Genomic DNA, 24,181 nt, shown 5'->3' with positions numbered 1-24,181 from the left:
AGGTTCCTTTATCCCTATGCTATAGTTGTCATATGTCGTACATCTACATGCTTGGAAAAGACTTGAGATGATGTTACAATTTTTGCTTGTGACATTCACACACACACACACATACATATTTTTAATTTAAAGAAGAAATATATTATACATACCCAAACCATTTCTGTTGCACTTTATTCCAGAAGTTTCCTGTTTTCGTCAGGTATCATTTCCTTTCAGCCTAAATAACTTCCTTTAGCATTTGTTTGAGAACAAGTCTTATATCCATGAATTCTCTTAGTTTTCCTCATCTGAGAATGTTTTTACTTCCCCTTCATTCCTGAAGGCTATTTTCACTGAATACAGAGCTGTGCACTGGCACTTCTTTTCTTTTCTTTTTTTTTTTTTTTAAAGATTTTATTTACTTGAGAGAGAGAGTGAGAGAGAGAAAGAGCACAAGAGGGGGGAGCGGGAGAGGGAGAAGCAGACTCCCCGCCGAGCAGGCAGCCCGATGCGGGACTCGATCCCTGGACTCCAGGATCATGACCTGAGCCGAAGGCAGTCGTTTAACCAACTGAGCCACCCAGGCGCCCTGGCACTTCTTTTCTTTCATCACTTTGAAAATGTAGTTTCATTCTTTTCTGGTCACATGGTTTCAGCCTTTTGAATCACTGTTCTCTTCTACATATTGGTGTTACTATTTCTGGCTTCTTTCAAGACTTTAAAAAATCTTGTCTTTTGTAGTTTGATTATGATTTGGACATTAGGACAGTGTTTTCTTAGAGATTAGAGATTATCCTATTTGTTGAGGTTCTTGTGTCTGTGAATTTATGTCTTTAACCACATTTGGGGAGTTTTCAGCCATTATGCCAAATATTTTTTTCAGCATTCACGTCTCCTGTCTTTTTAGGACTCCATTGCATGAGTGTCAGATATTATCCTACGGGTTCCTGAGGCTTTGTTCATTGTTTTAAAATGGTTTTTTCTCTCTGTTCTTCAGGCTCTGTACTTTCTATTGCTGTGTCTTCAAGTTCCCTCTTTTTTCTGTTGTTTTCATTCTGCTCTTGAGACTATCCACTGAGCTTTTTAATTTTAGATACTGTGTTTTGCAATTCTAAAGTTTCTTTTTAAAATATAGTTTGTGTTTCTCTGCTGAGAATCCTATCTTTCTATTCATTTTAAGAATATCACCTTTACTTCATAGCTGATGGTTATAATAGCTGCTTTAAAATCGTTGATAATTCCAACATCTGGGTTATCTTGGCTTTGGTACTGGTTCAGTTTCTTTTCCCTTCATTATTGAGTTTCAGGTCTTGTTATAATTCTCAGGAGAATGTTGACTTTTTTTTTTTTTTAAGGCAATCAATCTGGTAATGTGGTAGGTATAGATCACAAGTTTTGTCTTGCCTACTGCTAGTGTTGATTTTGTAGTTTTGTTTGTTCATTCCTTTTATGCCAGCACAATGCTGTGGTTTTTTTTTTTTTTTTTCCTTCACTGTAACTAGCATTTTGCTTGTTTTAATCAATTTCTTGTAGGGGTAATAATGCCTACCTAGTAGAGTATTGTAAAGACCAAATTAAGTAATGTATGAAGAACTTATACAGCACTTAGCACATAAAAAAGTCTTTTAGTAAATGTCATTATGCTGGCTTCTTCCAGTGCACTATCTCTAATTGAAAATTGAGTTAAATTTTCTTTCCTTTGCTTTACTGTTGCCCATTTGTAAGATTTGATAATACCATTTATAGCACTCTGCCAAGTTGCAATGATATTTTGAAAGGATTTGCTATTGTGGAATAAACAATCCTCTTGGATTATCTCAGAGTCCTTGGCTGGAGGAATATCAGTGACATCCCCCCCCTTTTTTTTTGTGGGAGGGTAAAATATACAAAAACATAAAATTTAACATTTTAACACGTACAGTTCATTGGCATTGAGTCCATTCCCAATGTTGTGCAGTCATCATCACTATACATTTCCAGAGTTTGTTCATCATCCCAAACAGAAACTCTCTACCCAGGAAGCAATAACTTCCCATTCTCCCTTCCCTCCATCCCTTGGTAACCTTGATCGTACTTTGTGTCTCTATAAATTTCTTTGTTCTAGGTGTCTCATGGAAGTGTCCTTTTGTGTCTGGCTAACATTACTTCGCAAAATGTCTTCAAGGTTCATTTATGTTACAGCATGTATCAGATTTCGTTTCTTTTTAAGGCTGAATAATATTCCTTTGTTTCTATAGACCACATTTTCTTTATCCATTCATCTGTTAATGGACATTTGTATTGTTTCCAGCTATTTAACATCTAATTGCTGTTTTGGCTTTTGTGAATAATGCTGCCATGCACATTGGCGTGCAAGTGTCTGAGTCCCTGCTTTTAATTCTTCTGAGTATATACAGGCACATATTGTTTGAGTTGTTTGGATTCATGCCTCCTTGATTATCTGCCATTAGCCCTGGGGTGTGTTCTTTGACTTCTTCCAGTGATGGAAATGAGTCTCCCTCCCCCTGTTTGAAAGTTTACTTTCTGGTGTAAAATGTGGTTTGTTTAGCAAACAATCAAAAATGTCCTACTGTCTTCTAGATATTGTGTTATTCCTGAGAATACAGAGATGAAAGATAGCCCTCCCCCTGCCCTTTAGGTGCTCAGAGTTTAAGGGATGTGATAAACCAAAATTCGATGTTTTCTCTGATTTATGAGTTTTTTATATCAAATGTTTTAGAGAAATAAAAATGGAAACACACACATCATCTTTTAAAATTATCAAAAAAAATAAGAGTATATGAGATCTATACCATCCTGGAGTGCCCTGGAGGTAGCATGAAATAACATTGAGAAATGAATTAGGAAGGGCATTGGCAGGTGCTCTGGTGAGGGGTGCTGGGGAGGAGTTAGGGGAGGTGCCTGGAGAGCTACGTTTGTTAGGTTGATCACGGGAGAAGGCCTGTGTGTGGAAGAGACATTTAAGGGAAACCTTGCGGATGTGGAAGAACTTGTTTTGGGATCAACTAGAACAAAGCATTGGGTGAAGGACCTACTATATTCTTATGCACTGGCCACTCAACTTTTTGCTTTGTATGGTCTGGTTTTAGCTATGTTTACTCTGAGAAATCCATTTGAAATGCTGAGTGGTCTTTTGTCCCACATTCCAGATTTAGGTTGTTCCATTTATTTGCTCTTGTGGCTTCTTGTGCTTTCTCTTTATGTCATTTATTTCACTTATAATTACTTGGGTAGGTATTTGTTGAATGCCTTTCCCTTTCCCAGGTATGTTTTGTGATGGTGGGAGAGAATGCACTCTACCACTATATTCCCAGCATAGTAACTGTCACTTAATAAGCAATAAGTATCTGTCAAAAAAAAAAAAAAAAGAAAGATGCCATTTGGGTATCATCTGTTGGATCATTTAGTTTTTGAAAGCTACAGGGCTCAGACCTGGTATGAACTGTCTCACGTTGGAAAGTCGCTTTTCCTTGGCAAGAGAACACTGGTTTAGTCAATCAGGGTTGAGGTGGGTTCACCGTAACTGAGTTATTTGGGAAGGGCAGCCCAGGCCTGGCTGATTGGATAAGATAAGAAGAAAACATAGTCACACAACTGTATTTTGTGTCTGTTTTTGAAAAGAATAGTTGTCTGTCTGATTTAGGAGTCAGTGTGGTGTAGGCTCAGGAAGCAAAACTTGATAATCCTGGAAGGTGAGAACCCAACATAATAGGATAACAGGGCCCAGTTTTTTCCCAACTTGTTCCAAAGTAAGGCACCTGATCAGAATGAGCATGAATTTGAGGCATGCTGGCGTTCCAGAAGCTCAGATTTGATATGTCTCTTTAAGGGGTCCTTAAGTTTCTTGTCAAGTCATAGGTCTTTTGAGATCTGACATGGATGAAGAAGTAATAATGATTTTGATGTCCCATACCTCCCAAATATTGGTGTTTGCATTGTAAACCTGTAAAGTGAGACAAAGATTGACTATTGAGTAGGGGAGTCATGCCCAGGAGATATCCAGCTTTAAGAAAAACTTATGCAAAAATGAGAATTTAGAATCAATGGAACTTTCAAAGACATCTGGCAAAAAAAAAACCTTCCTCTTATAGATGAGGCACATGGCCCAGGAGGGGAAATGGCTTGCCTCAGTTCTAGATAATGTTGAGGGTGGCACTGACCTTTTAGTACCTGAGGACCAGCCTAGGACCTTTCCCACTGTGTAAAACTCATAAGCCAGGAGCTGAGTCTCTCTCTCTTTACAGATAGATATCCCACTGAAAGACTATATCTAAAATCAGTATTTATCCAGAAGATGGTCACCCAAAGTGGGGAGGGTTTGGAAGACATGAAAACCTCAGGAACAGGTGAATTTATTCATTAAACAAATACTTATCTTGCATGTGCTATGGGCCAGGCAGTGTTCTAAGTGCTATGGATACAACAGGGAACCAGGTATAAGTCCTCAGTCTCTTGGAGATTATAACTCTATAAGACTCTGAACAAGTGAACTTTCAACTGACTATGCTAATGGCTTGTGAATAAAATAAAGCAGAGTAACAGGATAGAAAATGACTGCAGTGTAGTGTGGTTGGGTTCTTTTGGCTCTTTTATGTGGGGTCTGGGTGGCTCCAATGACACTTGAGGTGAAACCTAGATGAGGAGTAGGAGCCAGCATGACCAGTAATGAGGGAGTGATGAAAAGCGGGACTGTGGGGGCACCTGGGGGGCTCAGTTATAAGCGTCTGCCTTCAGCTCGGGTCATGGTCCCAGGGTCCTGGGATCGAGCCCCACATCGGGCTCCCTGTTCGGCAGGAAGCCTGCTTCTCCCTCTCCCACTCCCCCTGCTTGTGTTCCCTCTCTTGCTGTGTCTCTCTCTGTCAAATAAATTAAAAAAAAAAAAAAGAAAGAAAAGCTGGATTGTAATGGGGGCAGGGCGGGGGTGACGGTTAGGTCGGAAAAGTAGGCAGCAGTTGGATTACGTAGGGCTTTGTAGCTTCAGAGAACTTCTTAAGTTCAGTGAGAAGCTGTTGGACCTAGGGAACATTTTAAAGAGCTCGCTCTGGCTTCTGCATAGGTTTTGTCATAGTTGGTGAGACTTGTTTGGGCAATGGAGTAGGATGGTAGGAGTAGAGATGCTAAAAGTGGTTTGATATTTGGAAGTACATCTGATCCCATAAGGGGAAAAGGAGAGGAAGGACTCAAGTATGATTACTAGGTTTTGGCCTGAGCAGCTGGGGAGGTGGTGATTCCCTTTGAGATGGTAGAGCCCGGAGAAGGTTGAATAAATGAACCTAGGGAAGACAGAGTTGAGTGAATTATAATTTTTCTACAAACGTCTGAAAGGTGATCTGAAAGGAATTTGATTTATTCCATGTGATCCTTGGGAGCCTAATGAGTGCCAGCAGTTAGAAGGTCTCTGGGAAACATTTCATTTTAGCCTTTGATTGGGAACCTTCTATTTATTAGAATGATCTGGACATGAGGGACTGCCTGCAAGGAAGTGATATGGGTCACCCAAATTGTTCAAGCTGAGACAGGGAGACCATCTATTGGTAGAGTGACCGTGTAATTTATTGTCCAAATCTTTTGAGAGTGAAATGGGATGCTGTTAATTATGCTAGATAACAGGTGTAAATCTGGACTGCCCTGGTCACGTGAGGGCAGTCCTGCCTTACCTGTTCGTCCTAGGGATACTGTAGAAAAGATGCCTTTGGGTGTAAGTTGAAATCAAGGGACCTCTTGGCATCCCTTCAGATCTAAGGTTTGGAAGATCTTTGGTGTGTTTCATTTAACAAAAAGTATTGATGCCCAACTTTTCTGATTAAGTGGAGTGCACTTATAACACAGGCAGCCTCCTGTGTGGGATGTCCTCCCCATTCCTGCCCTGCTTCACTTGCTCTTCCTTCTCACCTCCTATGGGAAGCATTTGTAGAGTTAGCACCCCCTGACTGTCGTTGGGTGCCCCTCCTCGGGCTCCCATAGCTCACTGAGCTCCTTCTGGTCACGGTACTTAATGCGGTCTTAAAATCATCTACTCATTTGTTTGTCTTCATTCCCAGATTTTATGTTTTGCTCCTGCACCCCCAGGGCCTAGCACAGGGCTGGCATAGGGCAGATGTTCATGAAATGTTTGTTGAATGAATGAATGAATGAATGGCATTGTGAATTGGTTTTTTTAGATTTCTAGTAATGTACTGACACCCACATATACATAAGAATATGTATCTCTTTACCGTTTATTACGCTTAATCCACACAGCAAGCCTATTTGATAAGTTTTCTTAGTGTGTTCATTTTACTGATTGAGGAAACCAAGGCTCAGAGAGGTTCAGTAACTTGCCCAATGTCACAGAGCTAGTAATTAGAGAGGCAGGACTGGAACCCACTAACCACTTGGTGAACTGCTTGGCTCAGTGCATACTGTATATCCTATTCAAAACTTAACCACATGTTATAGTTTAAAGATTTTGAAAAGTTCTGCAATTAAAAAAAAAGAAAAACTAGTTTAACTTGATTAACCCAGTGGCTTCCTGACCACTTAGACTGCTGTGACTGTGGAAACTCTCCACCAACGACTCCCTCTTTACCTACCAACATCTTGTCGTAAACTGTTAGGAAACAGCTGTTGGGAAATGCTTGGATAGTGGAAAAGAGTTTTGAATTGAAAATCTGCACTTGTAGGTTCTTTTTCTGGCTCTGCCTGCCACTTTTCAGGGCTAATTTTTTCTTTTCTTTTTTTAAAGATTTTATTTTATTTATTAGAGAGAGAGCGAGAGAGAACATGAACAAGCAGGGGGAGGGGCAGAGGGGGAGGGAGAAGCGGACTCCCTGCCGAGCAGGGAGCCTGATGCGGGGCTTGATCCTGGGACCCTGGAATCATGACCTGACCTGAAGGCAGACACTTAACCAACTGAGCCATCCAGGTGCCCCAGGGGCTCATTTTTTCATCTGTAAAATGAGGAAGTTTAAATAGATAGCCTCCCAGATCCATCCCACCTTTAAAACTCTGCAACATTGTAAGCAGACCTGCGTTAAGCATGCAGCCATACTGGGGAAGCCTGGCATACTTGAGTGTTAGAGCCAGGTTTCCACTCCCTGCCAAGCCTGTGTTTGTTTTACCAGCTCCTGCAGAGCTTTGCAAGATACATAGTATTGTTAAAAAAAAAAAAATGCAAATGTTTCCTACTCTGTGTGCTGTCACCGCATGGAGAATCATCAGTCACCATCCTGCCACTGGCACAGTGTCCACCTGCCGGGTGAAATGCTCATGTCAGGCTGGTGACCTGAAGAAGTCAGCCCTGTGGAGTCTTCAGAATTTGTTTTGTCTCCTGCAGCCCTAGGCTGAGATGGGCTAGTTCAGTGTCAGCCTCTAGTTTCAAGGGGCAGCAGTTGAACCATCATGCTACGTGACCCTCTGCAGATGCCTGTTGCTGGACTAGTTGGGAAGTAGATCATCTCTGACTGTGCACCTGGGCTGCCTTTGCAGCAAGAGTCTTTGTCCCCTTTGTCATGCTGCTCTCTGGGGTGATGACTCTCCTCTTTTTCTTCTCTTTTACCAAAAATAGGTGGGATTATTCGTATTCTGATTTCCCTCCGAAATAACCTGTGTGAGAGAATTTCCCATTCTTAGGATGCTTTTACTATATTCTGTCTTCTTTTTGCCCTTTATTCTCAGAAGCTTCACAGCTTGTAAGGCATGAAGGAAAAAGTACAAAATCAATCAAATGGCATTCAGACTTTATGAAATTTCCCTGTTTTATACATTGAAAAAGATCTAAGTAAGCCACTAGCAATTTAAGGGGCCTAAATGGAGTCTCCTTGTAAAGAATTATAATAAATACCATGCTCTGGAGTGCCATGAGCTTTTACATATGCCTAGCCCTCTTTCCTGAGGGAAATTAGCCACAAAATCTATTAACATTATAGATTTTTAAAAATATACTGTGGATTTTTGAAAATGAGTTTTAGCAAGAGCTTATAGAGACATACTCTTAGGTACCACTTCTGGAAATTTAGCAGAAGCAAAAAATAAAAAATGTAAGTGAAGATGTTTGAAGATGTTCACTGTATTTTTATCTATAATAGCCACACACACACAAAACAACAAAGTTTAATATAACCTGAGTGGTTCAATGTTAGGAGATTATTTGGTAAATATGATATATCAACATGATGAAATATTGTGTGTAGCCACTAAAAATGTTTGTTCTGAAGTCAGATAAAACATAGGAAAGTCTTTAGTAAAATTAATGAAAATGATCAATATATATTTGGAAAAAATATGTTTGTTTTTTTTTTTTAAAGATTTTATTTATTTTTGTGAGAGAGAGAGAAAGCACAAGTGAGGGTAGGGGCAGAGGGAGAAGCAGGCTCCTCACTAAGCAGGGAGCCCGATGTGGGGCTCAATCTCAGGACCCTGGGATCATGACCTGAGCTGAAGGCAGATGCTTAAACCTCTGAGCCACCCACACGCCCCTGGAAAAAATATGTTAAAATGTGTATGCTTATTGATGAAACTAGAAGATGAATTTAAAAATAAAGTTTGCAGTAGGACAGTGAATATAAGTAATTTTTAATTAACAAATACTTTCAATATTGCTTATTTTTGTTTTTTCAATGTAAAATTAAGTCTCTTAGCTCTACTAAAAGAAAAAACTTAGAAAATCTGAAAAAGTATGTTCAGTGTAGATAATTTAGATATTAAAAATGGTACCCACGGAAGAACATTAAATATCACCCATAATCTCACCGCCCAGAAATAACCATTGCAGACATTTCAGTGTGTGTACTACCTAATCTTTTCTTGGGGTGTGAGTGTTTGTGTGTCTACATGAAAACTTATTTTTAAGTAGACTTGTACACACATGCCTGTAAGTGGCTTTTCTCACTTTTTGTGAAGGGCAAACATTTATCTACACAATTACATTTTTCCTGCATATAATTTTTTTTAAAGATTTTATTTATTTATTTATTTGACACAGAGAGAGAGAGCACAAGCAGGGGGAGCAGCAGACAGAGGGAGAAGGAGAAGCAGGCTCCCTGCTCAGCGGGGAGCCCGATGTGGGGCTGGGATCATGACCTAAGCAAAAGGCAGACACTTAACAACTGAGCCACCCAGGTGCCCACCCCCCCGCATATAATTTTTAATGACTGTTCTAGTCCTTCATATGGATGTACAAACAAGGGACTCAGTCAGTCTCCTCGCTGTGTATGCATGTGATGTGGCCTCTTGATGAGTGTTGTCAGATTGCTTTGAAGATAGGTTATATCGATTTACATGGTCACCTCTTTGCCTAAAGAAGTAAAAAAGTATTTTTACAAAAAGTCCTTTTCTATTCTTTATTTCACTGAAGAAACTCCCAAATCAACTTTCCATATACAATTGACAACGAGTAAACTAGATCACTGTTAAGGGTTCTTTGAGCCCAAAGATTCCTTGGACCATTTTTTGCTCATTATGTATAATGAATGACTATGCGTAGAGTATCCACTCCTCTCTTAAGGACGTGTAATGAATGTTTGGAGTATACTGATTGATGCCATATGGGAATTCAGTGTATCCTAGCATGAGGAATTTCACTAAGAACTGAAGCAAAAAGTTACTGAAAATTTTCAGTTATGTTTTAAGTTTCATAAATATTTGTACTCTATTTGAAAAAGCATGCATTTTTCTCTCACACAAATTCTATTAAGTAGTGAAGGTACCTAATTTAGGATTTAATTTAAAATAAGCTGTCAGACTTGACTACCTATCTATTTTAATGATGAATTTCTTTGCACTCTTTATTCAAGCCTGGTTCTTTACTTTCCACATTTGTATTGGGTGCTGAAGGAAGAGAGTTTTTACTCACTTTGCGCTTTCTACTCCATTTGATTCCTTCGGCTGCTGAATTCTCCTCCAGTTTTATTTACACTTCATGAATTTGAACAGATCTGTACTTTCTCATTGTTCACCGGTGCCAATTGAAAATTCTCCCAGGCTGTTTTTATAGGGGTAACTGTCATGTTTATACTATGTTTCAAGAAACGTCCATCTTTTTCATTTGCTTATCTAAATGCGTTTAATTTTTAAGAGAACAGTTGTAAAGTTGTGAACTTGACATCTTTACGCTTGAATATGCATAATTACACAGTGCTCTATCTTTCTCCTGTGCCGACTTTATTCTAGGCTGCGTGTGTATAAGAAGCATAATTTACCACCTCTGGCAAGAATAAAGATACCTTTGATATATTCTCCATTTCTCTTCGTTAAACTGTTACTGCAAGTCTGGTTATGTCCCCAAGGGAGAGGTGAGAAAAGCCGTCTTTGCTCTGAGAAGTCCATTTCTCAAGGGGACATCAATACTCACATGGATCCTATTTACATTGTAATTGGCCACTGGCTGTCTGGTACAGCTGTTTCAGCTTAAAACCCAAGACAGTTGCTATGGAGATGGTTGACTAGAAATAGGTCAAGTTAAAGTCCTTTTTCCCCTGGATATAAGAGAGTGCTGTAACTCTGGAATTGTCTCAATTGAATAGAAAATGTGTAGGTGGGCAGCCACATTAAAAAAAAAAAATGTTCTCTTTGTAGGATGAGGCTTATCATAGACGCCAGTCCACTCTCAGGCAGCACACTGGAAGACTTGTCCTGTTAAAGCCAAGGAACTAGAGCTATTCTGATTTGCAGTATGACCCTGATTCGCTGGCTCATATGTGACTTTAAAAAGTTATTTTATTTCATAAGTTCCTAAACATAGTAGGATAGCATTTATTTTCAAGACACTAACCAGGAGTTTAAGAACAAGTTTTTAAAAACATAGGGTTAACAGTGACATTTGGAAAAGGAAGGCACCTGGTGACATTGGATGGGATGTGCCATAAATTGGGCTGGGAAACATCCTGGCTTTCCTAAGGGCTGATTCCCAGGATGAATGATGTCCTACCTCTGATCGCATCAGTCCTCTTGTGGGGTGACTTTGATTACCTATTTTTTTTTTTTTCATCATGTGTCAGATGGGGAAATAGTTCCTGACTGGTTGTCTGATCATTACAGTGGGGACTTATGGTCTTCTTCACAGACAGGCATGTGGTATACAGGTCCCAAAGCTTTGTCTGGTTTAGTGTTTGGTGAATGTGGATTCCTCTGGCATCTGCTACACCCCTCACACCCTTCCCCTGTCCCGCTCTGTGGTGCTGCTTAGTTTATGTGTAGTTAGTTATGTGTAGTTATGTGGTGGGTTAGTTTATGTGTAGATGGTTCTCACGTCATGATTGTGATGGAAGATGACAACTATACACTCTTCTTGACAATTCTTTGGAAATGACAGATGTTCTAATACTTTTCTCAGCCTATCTTTCTTCTGAAAAGGGTGAGCCAAGGGTTGACTGGGGCCCATGCTGAAGAAGTATTAGGGGACAGATTTTCACTGATTAGAATGTATGTTCTTTGAAAGTTCTAAGAGAATATTGCAACATGCAATAACATAAATAAATAATAGTAATATTCTTATTTTGTGCCAGGTACTGTTCTAAGCTCTTTATGTGTATTTCCTTATTTAATCCTCACAACAACTCAGGGAGGTAGAGAGAAGTGTTAGTGTCCCATTTTTTACAGATGAGGAAACAGACCTAGAAAGGTTAACTAAGAAGCCCAAGATCATGCAGCTTGTAAAAGGTGGTACTGTTTTTCAGGCTCAGGTAGCCTGGTTCTAGGCTTGGATGTGCTTACCACTATGCCTCTATGAACTATATATTAACAATTAAGAAAGACGGTCTTTTTTTTTTCCTGATTATCATAGTGCAGTGGTTATTCTGCATTTGGCAATGTCTGGAGACACTTTTGGCTGCTGCAGTTAGGTGGGGGATGGTGCTACTGGCGTCTACTGGGAAGAGGTCAGGGATGCTACTAAACATTGTACAGTGCACAAGACAGCCCCTTGAGACAGGGAATTATTTGGCCTAATATGTCAGTAGTTATGAAGATGAGAACTCTTATTATACTAATATACGGTCAATCTTAAAAAGTATATTACTCCCCTAGTCTTGACTCCTGTAAGTGCAAGTATATTCTTCCAAGCTTTTTCCTTCTGAGTATACTACCATACATTCATGTGCATATATTTTACAGAACCAGAATCAAATACATATTCTATTCTATAGGTTATCTTCATTACATATTATATACATTATTTCCACTTTGGAGTGTCTTTTGATAACTGTATAGTATTCCTTTGGAAGGAGGGATGCCAAGGATGGGTTATTTTGTAATTTTTAATTAGAAATAATATTATAATACTGTAGATATATCTTTTGCATACTTACTTCAGGTCTTAATATCTTGGAGAGAAACTAGGTTGTGGCCTTTGGACAAGGACAGTGTTACTGCGGTGTGTCCCCCCCCCCCGCCCCCGATCTCGAGCCAGTCTGTTTGTCCTGTCTCACTGCACACATCACTGAGATTGTTGATCATTGTGTAGCCCCATAACTTCAAGTCATGTAAGCTGGTGGTCTGTTTGGGATGGGTTGTTAAGATCATGTGAAAGATTTCAGAAAAGAGGAATCCTGGGAGAAATGAAAGCAGATATCTAAAATGAGAGAAAGTGTGTATGTGTAGTGGGGAGGAAACTGAGCCAGAACTATAGCACTAGCATGTGTAAGGTGGTACCTACACCCACCAATTGGAGTTTTGTAGACATTTTTGAAGGAAGATGAAGTGACTAGCTCCGTATTTTGTTCCCAACTTTGTGCAATTAACCATGTAAGATAAATATGTAAAATAAATAATTTAAACACTATCAATATACTGTCTTAAATCATACTCTATGGATTCCTGGGAGTTGAAGATCTCTTTTAGGAATCAGACTCAGTGGCTGGCAGATAGTGAGTACTCAGCAAATATTTGTAACCAGAGTGAATTGAGGGGAAGAGGAGAGGAAAAGGGAGGCCGCTGGAGCAGCCCCACCGGGGTCTGCTTTACATCATCCAGCTCCATGTAAGGTCCCCCCTGAAGAAGGGGTAGGAAACCTTGGAACACATGGGCCATTAAAGCTTGTGTTTGGCCGTCTTCACTACAACTGTTCCTATGCAGACCCTGTGATTCAGCATTTCCACTCCATGGTGTACAGTCAACAGAAATGCATGTTTATACTTGCTAAAAGTAATGAGCTCCTAAGGATGTTCATAGAAGTAAGCACTATTTGTCATAGCCCCAAACTGGAACACACCCAAATGCCCATCAGTAGTAGAAGAGATTGATAAATCAGTTTTTTTTTTTTTTAAATTGCTACTGATGAAATGTTTCAAAACACAAAGTGTATAAGAAAAACAGCCATTCTACTTTCTACCACCCGGATTTAACAAAGGTTAACATTTTGCCATATTTGTCTTTAGTTCTTTTATTATTTTAAGACATAGAACCTTCTGGTGGCCCATCTGATAAGTGTTGGGGTGGGTTGGGGTTGGGTGAGCGATCTGAAGATACTGAAACACAAGAGTGAGATAACCTGGGCTTTCTATGCACATTTTCCCTTGGCATGGAATGAATTACCTGTCACTGGGCCCTAAACATCCAGCAGTCTAGTCAGTGAGAAAATCCCCGGATGAAATAGAAATAAGCTGTGCCTTTTTCCTCTCTTGGACTCTGAAAAATAGAACACCTTGCAGTGGTGTCCTTAAGGACATTATGCCTCTTTTCATTGAACTATAAGAGAATTTGTTTTTTCCCATCAAATTGTGATTGGAATACCATGAATGTTTTGATTGTACTGATGTGAAGAAAAGAACAAGAATAGAGTTTGGTGTTTTCAGTGATTGCTGTAATTGTTAGCAGGAACACCATCCCCCTTTTCTTCCACTCAACCCAGCTCATCAGGATGCAAATGATTGACAGTAGCATTGTCATGGGGATAACCTTGAGTCTACTGTAGTAGATATTACAAGAGTCATTTGCAAATTTCTGTTCTTTAGTTAGTATTAGCTACAGCGATGATGAAGATTTTTTTATGGCTCTCCTGTCATGAAGCCATGGTTGAGAGTAGTTCTCTTTACTGTGTGCTTGCTAGTGCTAGGTATACTTGTCAGCCCTTTATGTATATTTCTTCCTTGTCATAACCCATGAGGTGGCCATTGTTATGATCTCCATCTAAACATGAGAAAACAGACCTGGGGAGGTTCAGTAGGTTGCCAAGGTTCACACCGTGAGTGATGTAAATCTTGTTTTGACTGGCTCCAAAGCCAAGTTCTTAACCAGTCACTAAATGAGGGCCACTTGCTCGTGTTATTTGGGTTACTAGAACTGTAAAGTAGGAGTTAAGGTCCTGGGAACATTTGGCTGAGCACTTCCCAGTCCTGTTGAATTCAACCTCTTCTGTAGTCTGAGGTAGGTGAGGCAGGAGTCCTGCTCCCATTTCACAGATGAGGACTCTCAGGAGCCAGACAAGCAGTGTACTTGCTCAGGGCTACACAGCTGATGTTGGGCTGGAAATTGAACGAGGGTCTTTTGAAAACACACTCCAGCTTTTTACCCTGTGCTTCAGCTTGATATCTGACCACCTTAGTTGATCTTCAGCCCAGCACTTAATTGTAAGGTTAACTCTGTTTCCCCATCTTTTAAATAGGAGCAGTACAACCTGTCTCTCACTTCTTAGAGATTATAGTGGATTAGCTAGCACTGCATGTTTTAAAAATTCTTGGAGGGGTGCCTGGGTGGCTCCGCTGGGGTTGATTGTCTCAACTCCTGATTTCGGCCCAGATCGTGATGTGAGGGTCACGAGATTGAGCCCCATATAGGGCTCTGCACTCATGGGGGAGTCTGCTGGAGATCCTTTCTCTCCCTTTCCCTCTCCCCTCCTCTGCTCTAAGATAAATAAATAAATCCTTAAAAAATAAAACTTCTTGGAGATACCATTTAAACATATATCTAGTCATTGTGGTGCTTTATGATATGAAAGAATACTCTTTCATTGAAGATTTACTTACATATAAATCTTTATTTTTGATATTCTGGTAAAAGTATTTGTTTGGTAACTGAAATGGAAGTTGAAGATCATGAGATTTTTTTTTTTTCCTGTACATACTGAGTCAGTGTTTTTCTAGGGTCATCATAGCTAACCTCAGCTTTTTTGGGTTGCTTTGAGGTTGCAGCTGCTCCCTGGTGGTTACCTGTTAAAGGCGCTAACTGGAGACACCCAGAAGGGCCTGACTCTACTGTTCTACGCAGGTGAGGCTGGTGGTTCTTTTCCCAGTGGACATGTTTAATTGCCAAATAGATTCCAAAGAGTGAGAATGACAAATTCTAATTGGTTGGTAGGAAAATAAAATAGCAGGAAATAACGTATGTGAAGACCCTAACTCACAGAAGGCTCTTACTAAGTGGCTTCTTCCTTCCTTATTTGGCCTGTCAAAGAGTTGCTGTTGCAGATTTTTTTCTCCCTTTGACAGGCCTATTACAAATCTCTTGACATATTTAATCTTTGCAACCTATTTGCTCTCTCTCATGAGCGGGTCACTATGAGGAAGAAGACGATCTGTCTTATGGATAAGTAGTTGTGTCTGGCCAGGTGGTCACTGTGGAAGCTCCAGCCTTGGGTATAGGATTCTTGTTATCTCCAGTCCTGGACTGACATAATTTGAAGCCACCATTTGACTGAAAAACCACAGAGCTGCAAGTCGGTCAGAAAGTCTCCAGGGTGGCAAGGAAATAATGATCTCAAACAAAAATAGAGTAGCAAGCACTTTAAGCCCCAGAGATGGAGAAAGGTTGGGTCAGGACTCAGCATCTCGACAGCCCAAGAAAACTGTTCTCCTAACCCACTTTTTCAGATGGGAGTTTTGAGCCTCTATTTTTGACAACATTGGTGGTTACTGCGCTCGCTGCCAGGGAGCCGAGTGAACGTGAGGTTCAGCTTTGGGGCTGTGGTCCCTTGACAAAGGACAGAAACCTTGCAAAGCCCAAGCTGGCAGCCTTTGTGGTGGCAACAGACTGTGAGACAGGCAGTCCTAGGATTCTTGGGTACCTCATGTCGACCAGGCCTCTTAGCTCCCAAGTGACATTTTCTTTCATGAATTTAATAGAACAAAAAGCTGAGGCAGAAGGAAAACCCAGAGGGGAATGTATTTTATCCACTGACTGAGTCCATTTTCTTAGAAAAGTGCATCTCTGATCATTGCTGAAAACAGTTACTGACACATAACAGGTACTCAATAAACAGTTATTGAAAGAATAAATGAAAGTCATGGTGGAATTGCTCTAGGGAATTCGAAGATGTTTCAGGAATGGACTAGGAGCGTGTAGTCCGCTTGAAAAAGCGTGAACGGCGAATTAAAGCTCTCTAGTGCTATGCGAATGTGTGTTTCCCCTTATTCTCAAACTTTTCCCCAACGCTCCTTGTCTTTCTATGCGCTTAGAGAAAATAGTAATTTGGAATCTGCTAGCATGAGGCAAATATAGCCGGCTTATCTGCAGTAGAAAGGCACGAAGTTTAAAGCCAAGCAACCTGTGCAGAGGAGGGGGAGGAAGCAGGACTGGCCAGAGGGAGAAGCCAAGACTATAGTGCAGGTCCAAGAAGTGCCCACTGATCCCTTAGGGGGCTTTGGGGTAAATAGGCTGGAGCTGTGGTGGGCCGAAACGGCTGGGCCTTTGTGTGCCGGCTGTGGTGGTCATTGGTGGTTCTGAGGTGGCTCTCCACAGCTGTGGAAAACCCTGAGGGAGCACTCCCAGCAGCTGGAGCAGCACTCCTTCCTGAAAGGGCGATGTGCGTGGTGCATCTCCACATCCACCGGACCAAGTGAGATTCTGTGGGGGTCTGGGCCTGCCCGCAAGTGAAGAAATGTGTTGAGTCTAGTTCCAAGGCCCACTTGAGCCTGGGATGTCAGAAACCTGCGGTGGAAGGTGACAGATGTGGCACAGCTGGGGCTTGAGTTGGGGACCAGGACCACCTCAGCGTCCCAGACTGAACTGAGGGGGATTCTGGGTGCTTTGCTGGAGCTGGTTCCTGTTTTCCTGTTACAGTCCATGCCCCTCCTCACTCTGCCTTTGCTCTTTCCCAGGCCTGATCATCCGGTCCTCCACGTCTCCTGGAATGATGCCGTTGCCTACTGCACATGGGCAGGAAAGCGTCTGCCCACAGAAGCTGAGTGGGAATACAGCTGTCGAGGAGGCCTGCAAAATAGGTACTCGGAGGGTCTTATCTTGCCTAACTGTGTGTGGACCTTTTTCTAAATCTGGGGAACTTATTTTGGCTAGAAAGTTGATTTTAAACAAAAATAACAGCTTTTTCTTCCTAGGCTTTCTTCATCTCCGTGGACTTACTTAGGAGACACTGATGCGTGGGTCACCCAGTGTCTGGTGAAGCGGGCTCCCTGCAGCCCCAAAGTGCTCCCCGCATTCAGCCCCTCTGTTCTTACATAGTCCTCCTTAGAGCCTTTTGGCAGGCTGCCTTGCTTTTAGGATTTTCTTATTTTAGACATCTCCTGAAGCAGTGGTATTTCTCTGCTTCTAGAGCCATGAGACAGAAAATTCATGTTTGGGTCACATCTTCTAGGAAAGGCTCCTTAAAATAGCAGAGGCTTTATAAAAAAGTGTGGTGTGATGCTGGCTGATTGTGCTACCATATAAGTCCAGAATGATGCCTACTTTCCCAGCCTTCGATAAGTCCTTCTCTTAGTTACGTGATTTATTTCAGGCCTCTTGAGTACTCGGGAAACACGGAGCTTGTTGTGAATTTGATACGAGCTAGTTGTGCGGAAGTTAAAAAAAAAAAAGGTCCTGGTTAAAAGCTTTGTTTGTTTATATATTTGAAATGTGAACACAGCTCACTGAGAACAAGTGAGCAGTGCTCTCTCTTTCTGTGCATTCCTTCTCTTGACTTTAATCCAGAGGCCTGTGCCTGTTTGACAGGTTGATGCCTGTGTCTCTTCTGACAGACTTTTCCCCTGGGGCAACAAACTACAGCCGAAAGGCCAGCATTATGCCAACATTTGGCAGGGCGAATTTCCTGTGACCAACACCGGGGAGGACGGCTTCCGAGGAACTGCCCCTGTGAGTAGCGAGACTTGGGAAGGGGGAAGGCATGGCTCCCGCCCTGACCAGTCTGCTGCCCTCTTCGTGCGTTCATCCCCTCGTGCACGTGGCAGCTCCTACTGATTAGTCACATGTTCTTTTTATAACCCGGTTTTCTTTCTGATTCCGTCATACTTATAGAAACTTTGGAAAACAGGAAGAGTACAAAAGGGAAAATTAAAAGGACCTGGAATTTTGCCACCCCCCCCCCCCAGAGATCACCCCTGTTAGCATTTTGGTACCTTTCCTCCCACTCTTTTCTGTGTTCACAATGCTAATAACAGCTAGTCGTTAGTGGGTGCTTGCGTGTGCCAGGCCTGGTGGTAAGCCGCTTGTGTGACTCATCTCACTTAATGTGAATTTAGCTCTGTAAGGTAGGTGCCATTTACTTTACCCTCGTTTTCCAGGTGAGCACTAACCTGCCCAAGGTTACACGGCTGAAAAGCAGCACAGTTGGGATTTGAACTGGGTCAGTTTGTTTCCAGAGCGCATGCTCTTAACTCCCATATGTGAAATGTATAAATACATATACATGTATATGCATATACACACACACATATATATGGAATGTATAAATATATATGTATATATACACACATATACATGTATATACGTACATTTTTTTTGCAGCTACATATTTTTTACATGTTGCTTCAGGGTCACGCTGAATGCAATACTTAAAATCCTGTTTTTCCCTGCTTAATATCAGGAATATTATATCTGTCATTAACAGTTTTTCACAAATATATTGTCTTTTAATAGATGGATAACCTGTCATTTGAATGAGTCCTAATTTATTTGCCTCTTATTAAAAAGTCACGCATTTAGGTTTTATCTGTTGGGGTGTTTTTACAGTTTTTTTTTGTTTGTTTTATTTTTTTGTTTTTTTGCTAAACAATATTGCATCTTGTACATTAATATTAAATTGTATCTCTGATGATTTGCTTAAGATGGATTCCCAGCAATGAAATTAATGAGTCAAAAACTAGAAAACTTTCTTGGTAAAGGTTTTAGAGATATACTGTTTTCCAGAGTGCATATGTGGCTTGTTTCCTTCCACAAGTGTATGAGAGTTCCTTTCATTGCTCTTCTGCTGGCAAAATCATACACTAATGAAGCAGTGTTAAAAACATGTTGTTTTCTCTTAATAGTGAGAAAAGAAATCTTGCGGTGGGTAAATAGCACCTTACTGGGTTTGTTGTTGCAGAGAATAATTTTTTTTTCAACACTCTTTCATACAGCTGTCATTATTTTTTCATATTTGTATTTTTGTTTCACACAAAAATAATTTTTCCAAAATTTACTTATAAATGTAACACAAGGGCGTCTGGGTGGCTCAGTCGTTGAGCATCTGCCTTCGGCTCAGGTCATGATCCTAGGGTCTGGGATCGAACCCCGCATCGGGCTCCCTGCTCAGCGGGAAGCCTGCTTCTCCCTCTCCCACTCCCCCTGCTTGTGTTCCCTCTCTTGCTGTGTCTCTCTCTGTCAAATAAATAAATAAAATCTTAAAAAAAAAAAAAAGTAACCCAGATACATTATTTGGAAGATGGCCAAATGACTCTAAAACTTTGGCTGAAATAATAAAGTAGTGAGAGAGAAAGACCAAGACATTTTTGAAAAGATGAAGAATGAGGAGACACTTGACCTAGCAGAAATCTAAAAATGTTTTGAGCTATAGTAGTTAAAGCATTATAGTTTCATTTTTTGGCAATTAATGTAAATAATATATTGCATGAGAATAGGTATCCTTCCAATGGGTAGAGGGGTGCATATGTGTGCATATGAAACTCCATATGTATGTGTTAAGCATGTGATAAAAGAACCAATACAAACCAATGGGAAATGATGCACTACCCAATGGAGTCAAAGACTAATCATTTGATCTCAAAGTTGGTTCCTCCAGAGTTTCCTTCCCAATAGCTGGTACTTTTGCAAGCACATAGTTGTATTCTGCAAAATGAGTGATTCGAGGTCTCAGGGACTAAAGGAGCTTCACCCTTTCTCAGACTTTACATGGGTGAGAAGCCCAGTCAGTGCCTCATGAGCCACTTTTGGTCAGCAGAACTGGCCCTGCAGGATGAAACGGAGTATCAGTTATGGTGCTCGGTGAGGATGCTCATGAGACCCCCCGAAAGCTGTTGGTAGATGCAGCAGGACTGTGGCCATTGAAGTGTTCCACACTGGTAAGGAGTGTGCAGCAACTCACCTGAACGTGGATGGCACAGAGTGTCAGGCCCATACCCGGCCTTCTTTTGCAGTGAACACACAAGAGAGACTGGCACGATAGGGGCCTCAGCAGCCTCGATTTCCTTCCTGGATGCTAGGCTGTTGGAAGGAGGGCCACTACAGCAAGCCTTGAATCCTAAGGTGTGGGTTTCTGATATACCAAATTATATAAGCACCTGTCAGTTTTAGTAAAGGGCCATGAGAAGGCTGGATTGGACAGTATCAATATTTTACAGTGCTTACTCCTATAGAATTTCATATTCTATTTAAGCACTTGAGCCTCCAAGGAAAATAGTCGTTTATCCTTAAGTCAGGGCCCCTTTTCAGAAAACACAGAGTTCCCTGTGAAATAAGGACATTTTATAGATGTTTAGTGTTGGAACATTTAACTGGGAGTGCAGCAGATGTCTGTATATTGGAATATATTCAACAGAACTTACCTGAAGAAGCTGCCGTGGAAGTTCCTAAGACAAAATTAGAACAGGTACCAGAGGCCCTCCCAGAACTAATTTGAGAAACATGACCTGGAGCGAAAGAAACAGCAGACCACAGAGGCAACTTCCACCTGTGTTTGACTGAGACATAACAAGATCTGTATCTTCAAAATGGGACTCAACAAAATGGGACTAAAATTCCCAGAGAATTATCTCACGTCCACCTTAGCTGCTCTTGTGTCTACAAGCTCTGGTCATTTGAGGGAAGGAATTTCTTTTCAGTGATGGGGTGGATTGCAGTGAAACGGCATCCTCACCTGTATTTTATGTATGTTATTACTTCTGGTCTGGACTGAGCACACTATTCTGACCACAGTGAATCTAAAGAATTGGATTTTCATTTTGCTAAGCTGCTATTATACAACTATTAGTGTGTTTTGGTTTTAATGCATATCAGTTCATTCACTTGAAAATAAGTGGGTTTGAAATATTTCTCATACACATTTGTTTTCTTTTGAATTTCCTGGAAGGAAACTTCGGTTGGTGCAATTAATTTAACAATGAGCTATTAATTTAAACAAGGTTTACTCTCCTTAATAGCATACTCACAGACGGTGATTTTGGGGTTGATGACCTCTAGATTTTACTTCACTTAAACATCAGATTATTTAAAGGGGGAAGAAAACCCCAAACCTTTGAGTAGATATTATTATTTCCTCATCTTCATGGTTTAAAACCACCAGCTAGGTTAAGTTCCTTGTTCAATAGCTGCTAAGTGTGGGCACATAAAAAGGATCTCAGCCAGATGGACTGGAGAGCCCCCTCAACTTGTGTGTTCTCTGAGCCGGAGAAATGATTCCTTCCTCCAGAATATTTGTTTCCTCTTTTAATTGCTCTTGGGCCCCTGACTCCTTCGCTTCTCTTCCTGGAACAAATGAATTTCTTTTTCTTCCTATTCCTGCCAGCTATTATTCCACCTTGCTCTTTCTGATCATCTCCAAATTCTTGAAAGAACAGTTCATGCCTTCGGCCTCTCCGCCTTTACTGTCTCTCTGAATTTTGAACTCTGACCTTGATTCCAACGAGACATGTCTACCTTTGTAGAGAGGGGTGAAGCCAGAAATCTTTTTTTTTTTTTTTAAGATTTTATTTATTTATTCATTAGAGACAGAGAGAGAGAGGCAGAGGGAGAAGCAGGCTCCCAAGGAGCAGGGAGCCCGATGCGGGACTCGATCCCAGGACCCTGAGATCATGACCTGAGCCGAAGGCAGACGCTTAACCATCTGAGCCACCCAGGCGCCCGAAGCCAGAAATCTTTGCAGCCAGAAATCCTGTCCTTCTTGAGAATTTCTGAGGCATTTTTTTCCAGTCACTTCCCTACTCAACCTAGAGTCTTACAGAATTGGATTTTCTGTTTGGGGTATATTCTTTTTTCTCCCTCAGTAAGCTCTTTGATGTCTTACATCATTGAACCCATCCTGCCTTCAGTTGACATGCATGGAATTACTGAATGAAGCAGTGAATAAGTACTGCTGTTTCCATAATGAGTGCTGAGTATGGAAGCAGAGTGGTAAAATTTTTTAGCATTCCAACTCATCCAGATGAAGTTCTTTTAAGGAGTAGCTTCATAACTTGGAAGTGCTCTGAATTGTCTAAGTATGCTTCCATATTCATATGTCGACCTGAAACCTTCTGAAGCCAAATAAAAGTGAATTTTAGTTTATTCATTTCTTTAGTCCTACTTCATTAGTATGGGAAAAACATGAATTTACAAAAATATTTTTATTTTTATATCTTATTTTTTACAAAAAGATTTTTAAGAGGTGCCACGATGGCTTAGCGGGTTAAGCGTCTGCCTTCGACTCAGGTCTTGATCTCCCTCTGGTCCTGGGATTGAGCCCCTTCGGACTCCTTGCTCAGCAGGGTGTCTGCTCCTCCCCCTCCCTTTGCCCCTCCCCCTGCTTGTGTTCTCTTTCAAATAAATAAAATCTTAAAAAAAAGATTTTTAGGTAACTTGATTTTTTTTAATGAAATTTTTGTTTATGTTTGAGAATTGCCATTGGAAAAACATTGGGAAAACATTTTAAGTTGAATACACACAGTAGCATAATTGTCTGTACTTACTGTTGCTCAATTAAAGTTTTTTTTCTTGTCCCTCTCCCCTCCCTCCTTCTTAAAAAAGCTTTATACTTTGGCTCTGTGTCTGTGACAATATTATGTGGCAGATTGTCTGACCTGCCTTTGAAATGTGATATAACTGCTTGCTGGCAAATCAGTACAGTTGGGCTCATACTTCCAGATTCTGGAGACTGACTGCAAACCTTCTCTTACAAATATGCTTGATAATGAATTCACATTTTCTTTAGAAAAACAAGTCCCCTCAGTGTTTTGATGATAAAGTCTGAGGCTTAAAGATAAGATAGTGAGTTGGAGTGGGCTGGTGGAGAGGACAGAAGTGGCTTAGCGGCTTTCAGTGCTAAAAGACACTATGTGGCCACATACCTTAGTTCTGATGACAAGACTTACACTGGGTCTAATATGATGTTTCTGTAATGCTTTTGAGGGTTGAAATGTCATCTATCCCCCTCCCCCCATCAGATACAGATTCAGCTTATGGTCATTATTAGTCTCTCTATTAGGAATAGTTTTGTTGGCTCTCCTACCATGTAATACAAACTCTCCTTAGGTTTCTAAACTCCCCTTGAGGACTCAAAGCCGAAAACGGTCTCTTTCTTGGTTTTCACATTGGCCAAATTGCATTTTGACTGTCGGGATGAAAATCAATATTCATACTTTGAAGTTAAAGCTCTTTTAGTGCATTTCTGCAGCAAAGATCTTTTCTAAACTTTGAGTAGTTTGACAGCATTTTCCCTTTTCTTAATTTTTAGGTTGACGCCTTTCCTCCCAATGGTTATGGCTTATACAATATAGTAGGGAACGCGTGGGAATGGACTTCAGACTGGTGGACTGTTCACCATTCTGTTGAAAAAACGCTTAACCCAGTAAGTATCATACTCACACTGAGTATCGTGAGATACTCCATCCCTGTGGCAGCCTGTGGCAAGAATTTCATGTGTTTCTGGGGAGTATTTGTATGCTCTTGAAATTCATCTTGGAATTTCCCCCAAAGGGATATTAATATTAAGCACATGTCTCTTATTTCAAGCTTAAAGCATTGTGCAGAAATGTCTATGAGCGTTTTATGTGCTGCTGGATTGCAACGGTGATAATTATTTGAGGGAATCTGTCTATAACTTTAGAAATTATATTCAGTATCACAAATTTGATCAGAGTGAGATACCTAAATATGCAAAATTCATTAATGTTTTTAGTAATAACTAGTGAGATCTGCTAGATGGTATTTATCATGCAGCAAATTGCCTGAGTTTTGATTGGCTGAAATTTTGATTCAGGGGCATCATTTAGAGAAAATGAGAAAGGGTATTTTCTGGTGAATGTTGAGTCAGGAAGTTGAGTCATTTAGTGATTATTTTCCAAACTCTGCAGTATGTCAGTTC

At 40.7% G+C, this 24,181-nt stretch overlaps 1 protein-coding gene across 9 annotated transcripts in view; it reads left to right on the top strand.

Annotated features, from left to right (window-relative positions):
* SUMF1 (sulfatase modifying factor 1) overlaps positions 1-24,181 on the top strand; it is a 93,984-nt gene that overhangs the window by 28,532 nt on the left and 41,271 nt on the right. For 8 of the 9 annotated variants that reach the window (XM_081821212.1, XM_081821174.1, XM_081821186.1 and 5 more), the window contains 4 exons: positions 15,080-15,162; positions 16,992-17,114; positions 17,868-17,982; positions 23,552-23,665. In XM_081821212.1, coding sequence (XP_081677338.1) covers positions 15,080-15,162; positions 16,992-17,114; positions 17,868-17,982; positions 23,552-23,665 — 435 coding nt within the window. The remainder of the gene's footprint in view (positions 1-15,079; positions 15,163-16,991; positions 17,115-17,867; positions 17,983-23,551; positions 23,666-24,181) is intronic. The other variant, XM_081821221.1, reaches the window with a different exon arrangement.

The sequence above is a fragment of the Leptonychotes weddellii genome, chromosome 1, assembly GCF_054177405.1.
Source record: "Leptonychotes weddellii isolate Sample4059 chromosome 1, ASM5417740v2, whole genome shotgun sequence".
NCBI classification, from domain to species: Eukaryota; Metazoa; Chordata; class Mammalia; order Carnivora; family Phocidae; genus Leptonychotes; species Leptonychotes weddellii.
This window is presented reverse-complemented; position numbering and strand designations above follow the sequence as displayed.